This window comes from Bombus vosnesenskii, unplaced genomic scaffold (genome assembly GCF_011952255.1).
Source record: "Bombus vosnesenskii isolate JDL3184/JDL3185 unplaced genomic scaffold, Bvos_JDL3184-5_v1.1 scf7180000013289, whole genome shotgun sequence".
In the NCBI taxonomy this organism is placed as follows: domain Eukaryota; kingdom Metazoa; phylum Arthropoda; class Insecta; order Hymenoptera; family Apidae; genus Bombus; species Bombus vosnesenskii.
This window is the reverse complement of record NW_022882942.1, coordinates 1,310,532-1,314,416: the sequence shown is the minus strand read 5'-3', so window position 1 is coordinate 1,314,416 and position 3,885 is coordinate 1,310,532. Positions and strand designations below refer to the sequence as shown.

At 29.8% G+C, this 3,885-nt stretch overlaps 2 protein-coding genes across 4 annotated transcripts; both read right to left on the bottom strand.

Moving 5' to 3' along the window:
* Positions 1–513: 513 nt before the first annotated feature.
* Positions 514–1,363, bottom strand: LOC117232633. 3 transcript variants are annotated; one of them, XM_033492138.1, is made up of 2 exons: positions 1,207–1,363; positions 514–1,002 (listed from the first exon to the last, which is right to left on the bottom strand). In XM_033492138.1, the coding sequence occupies exon 2, from the start codon at positions 996–998 to the stop codon at positions 654–656; it is 345 nt and encodes a 114-aa protein (XP_033348029.1). In that variant the 5' UTR covers positions 999–1,002; positions 1,207–1,363; the 3' UTR covers positions 514–653. The 3 variants fall into 3 exon arrangements, with proteins under 3 accessions (XP_033348029.1, XP_033348030.1, XP_033348031.1); XM_033492139.1 differs by lacking the exon at positions 1,207–1,363 and adding an exon at positions 1,106–1,200; XM_033492140.1 differs by lacking the exon at positions 1,207–1,363 and adding an exon at positions 1,089–1,113.
* Positions 1,364–1,875: 512 nt separating this feature from the next.
* LOC117232617 (cytoplasmic tRNA 2-thiolation protein 2) lies at positions 1,876–3,800 on the bottom strand. The gene is made up of 3 exons (XM_033492104.1): positions 3,685–3,800; positions 3,278–3,591; positions 1,876–3,158 (listed from the first exon to the last, which is right to left on the bottom strand). The coding sequence occupies exons 1-3, from the start codon at positions 3,759–3,761 to the stop codon at positions 2,056–2,058; spliced, it is 1,494 nt and encodes a 497-aa protein (XP_033347995.1). The 5' UTR covers positions 3,762–3,800; the 3' UTR covers positions 1,876–2,055.
* Between the last annotated feature and the right edge of the window lie 85 nt (positions 3,801–3,885).

Sequence of the window (3,885 nt, the reverse complement as noted above, 5' to 3'; positions counted from 1 at the left end):
CCGTCTACCCATCTACCCGCCAAGACCCTTTGCACGTTATACCCACATTCATCCATTCTCTTTTAACATTTTCCTGCCATCTAGTGTCGTCCTACCCAAAACATCTATATACCATTTAATTTTATACGCATCTTTTCATTCACTAATTTCAAATATGTAAATAGATTACAATTATCTTTAACTTTAACCTTGCTCTCTTCCAACTTTTCTGTTATATGACTAAATTGTATCTTTTATTTAATATAATCTTTTCTTCTTTATTTAATATTACTAGAACCATTTATGCATTTTTAAGTTTTCACTAGCTTATCAAAGAAGAAAGAAAAGAAATAACGAATATAACAGGACAGTTGAATTGCTTTGCGATTGTTTTTACGCTCGTTTGCATTAAATCACAAAACAGTTTACTTAACAACACAATTTGCTAAATCCTGACTAAATGAAAAAACGCAAGTCATGAAACAATAATATGGAAATGGATATAATAGATAGGAAGAATAATAGAAAAATAGATTATACTTCCTTCTAATTTGTTATTATTAATCATTTATCCAGTTTGATGTTGAACAAACATTTCACTTATTCGATGTACTATTGACTACCTAAGTTGCTGTTGACGTTTACATATACATATTCACATTTTAACATAAATTCTAAAAGAAAGCAATAAACGGTACTTTCTCATAATTTCTTTCTCCAGCTTCGACCTGACGAATAAATTCTCCACATAATATTTCAAATCTACTCCTGCGTTTATCTTGGGTCATGCATTCGTGAAAATCACGAAGTACTGCTTCGCATTTCTCTATTCCTTTATAAAATCCATATGCTTCGATACATTCGGCTAAATGAAACTCAAAATTTCTGCATCTAATTTCATGCTGATTATGCAAATTCATTGACAGAAACTTAGTCAACGGAGAATATATCAAAGGATCAGAGTAGGTATGGTATTTATGTCGCAAATTCCGCAAGGTATTAACATTACTTTCACCCATGGTTCTAAAATTACAATAATATAAACTATTAAATACCATTATTAATATTTTACTACGGGATGACATATAGAAAATAACTGAGATGATTACTACATCGAAATAGATACTTTGCACTTTTATTAATATAACCTCTGTATTGATTCTTTTTTATCTTATTTGTTTTTACATCCTAATATAAGTACGTGTTATAGATAAGATAATATATTACCCCACAAAATATGCGTATATAATAAATAAATTCTACTCAAACAAATCGTTGCACTTCCAAATAATTCAAAAGTTACTTCCTTGAATACTTTGTTGTGTAATGAGGTAACGTGCCAGTACAGCCAGATAATTTCGCTACTATCGCCATCTATTATAAGTTAATAATAATGAGATGAAATTAACTTATTCAACAATTAAGATTATTTTCCATTATACATGTGTATATATTATAAATAACTTTTGTTAAAGTTCTCTTTGAACCGTATTATATAAGACAAAACTTTCGATCAGCCCACTAACAATAAAATAATCTAAGCTGATCACGCTTCGTGACTCATCTTTTATTCGTATATTGCACTATAGCTTATTGTTACTGTTACAATGTTTATAAAAATTATTATAATTATTTTAGTTTCATTCATTTACACATATACATATACATTTATTATTTAGTAATTGAATATATTCTCCAGTCGATAGGCCAAGCAGTCTCCATCATCATGCAATTGTTTATAGCGGTAAAGAGTGAAGAGACACTATGCAAGGAAAGAATATTTCTTATTGATGCCGGCGACGTGTGGGAAACGTGAGATTCGTACGAAATGCGGATAGAAAAATAATAAATTTGATAAAATTGGAGATATCAGAAAGCTATAAGAAATACAAAATATGATAAATATTGTATTTTATTATACCATTCCCATAAAGTTAACAGTTATTCGAAATATCTCTTTTACAAAAGCTACTCTGTTATGAATGCTTAGAAGTAAAATGTTGTGTTTAATTGTGTTCCTCTATCTAGTATGTAAAGTATTTCTTAATATTAATAAATATTTTTTTTATCCACCAATTACAATAAAAAATCTCTTATCTCTTCTCGTAAACATGCAACTTGTAATCTTCTTTGAACTGCATCAAAAATAAAATTAGGCAAAATATTATCCACTTGTTTTGAATTTAAGAAAATTAGTCTACAACCATAGCATAGATACTTTTCGATTGTCGATTGTCTCAGAAAAGACTTGTGAATGTCACTTTGACACTGACATTTTTTTTGTCTTAAAGCATTTAAGCTTTCAATTTGCTCATTGTCTGATTGTTCGCAAATATTTAACGAATTCATAGTATTACTTAATGAGGTATCCGTAATTGTAGAAATTAATTTAGAAAACAATTTCGCTTGTACAACCGATAGTTGTTCTTTTGGTAAATAACACGAGTCTAAAGTTAATTCGCAAAGTATACAGATGTTATTATCCTTTTTAATATTATCATCTACCTTTGTATCATTGTTCTCATTATTACATTGCTCTATTCTTGTAGCTAATTTTTCGCTGGTACGATATATCGTGGATACAGTGCCATAAAATTCAGAATCCAATTTACGGACAAAATTTCTTGTGACATTCCGTATAGATATAGGGAAAGAGAAATTATATTTGTCAGAACTAAAAATTGGATGTAGATTGTAACAGCCCAAATAGTTAGTTATATCATTTTGTGTAAAACCTCTGAGTGGTCGAAGTAATGTTACATTCGCGTGTCTTGTGTCCGAGAAAGCGACGTTAAAAGGCAACTGGGAACCTCTTCCAGTCGATACATCGCCAAGAACTTTTATCGCAAGATCAAAAGATATATCGGCAATGAAAATTTTATTACAATTAAGTTCACCAGCTGCGGATGTAAGTAATTTACGTCTTAATTGCTGTAATAATTCATCTCTGGCTGTATCATTTTCCAAATTATCAAACATTTCTTGTATTATTGTATCCTCATCGCTTGTCATGCTCATTGATGGATCATTTACTAGTTGCATTTCTTTAGAAATACTATCGCTTGTACATTTTGACAAAGGTAAAATGTACGTAGTTAATTGCAAACTCTTAGCTTCATTAGCTAATGCATCTCGAATAGATTTTCTTTCCTCGATCGAGCGTCCTTTCACCATACCATCTGTATACATAGAATAGAGGATATAAAATATAAAATAAAAAGCATATGCTTGATTTTCTTTTTCTTTTTCAAATCTAGCAACAGAATAGCAGAGTATTTGAAATAGTAGGAATACATACCATCTATATAAAGAACTTTAAACGATGGTCGCAACTTTTTGGAAATTAATTCATTCGTGTCAACCATAATAAGATGTAAAAGTGCGGTTGAATTTGCTTTCCCTGAATGAGCAACGAGTATCGAGTCATTCGGGTGTATAGACTTGGATTTACCTAGCGTTGCTCTAAATTTATGTTTTAATATATTTAAAAAACATACTTTACAGTATTCATTCCTATTCTTGGAAAAGACTTGGACCTCTTGACTACCACACTTTTTACAAAAAGGCGTAGCATTATGCGTTTCTGTGGTATTAATAGGGAAAGAAGTGTTCCTATAAAAAAGAGAAAGATCATATCAATAAAAAAATTATGAAATAAACATTTGCATAAAATTATATGAAATTCACATATAACATAATACTCACGTGTTTTCCGCTATTTCTTCTACTTCAAAAGTATCGTATTCAGATTCATTTAACGTGCACATTTTATGGTTTTTCATAAACCGTAGTAACTATGTAATTCTAATCACGCTTTTGAACAAAGACTTTAACTTTTAGTTCCTTCCGAATAATATAACTTTTTCGAGTATTCAGCATTCATAAATACTGTGTACATATTAATAA

Coding starts and splice junctions, on each gene's coding strand:
- LOC117232633 (XM_033492138.1), bottom strand. CDS start 998: ATGGGTGAAAGTAATGTTAATACCTTGCGGAATTTGCGACATAAATAC.
- LOC117232617 (XM_033492104.1), bottom strand. CDS start 3,761: ATGAAAAACCATAAAATGTGCACGTTAAATGAATCTGAATACGATACT. Junction 3,592..3,684: donor GAAGAAATAGCGGAAAACAC/GTGAGTATTATG, acceptor TCTTTTTTATAG/GAACACTTCTTTCCCTATTA. Junction 3,159..3,277: donor TAAAGTTCTTTATATAGATG/GTATGTATTCCT, acceptor CTATGTATACAG/ATGGTATGGTGAAAGGACGC.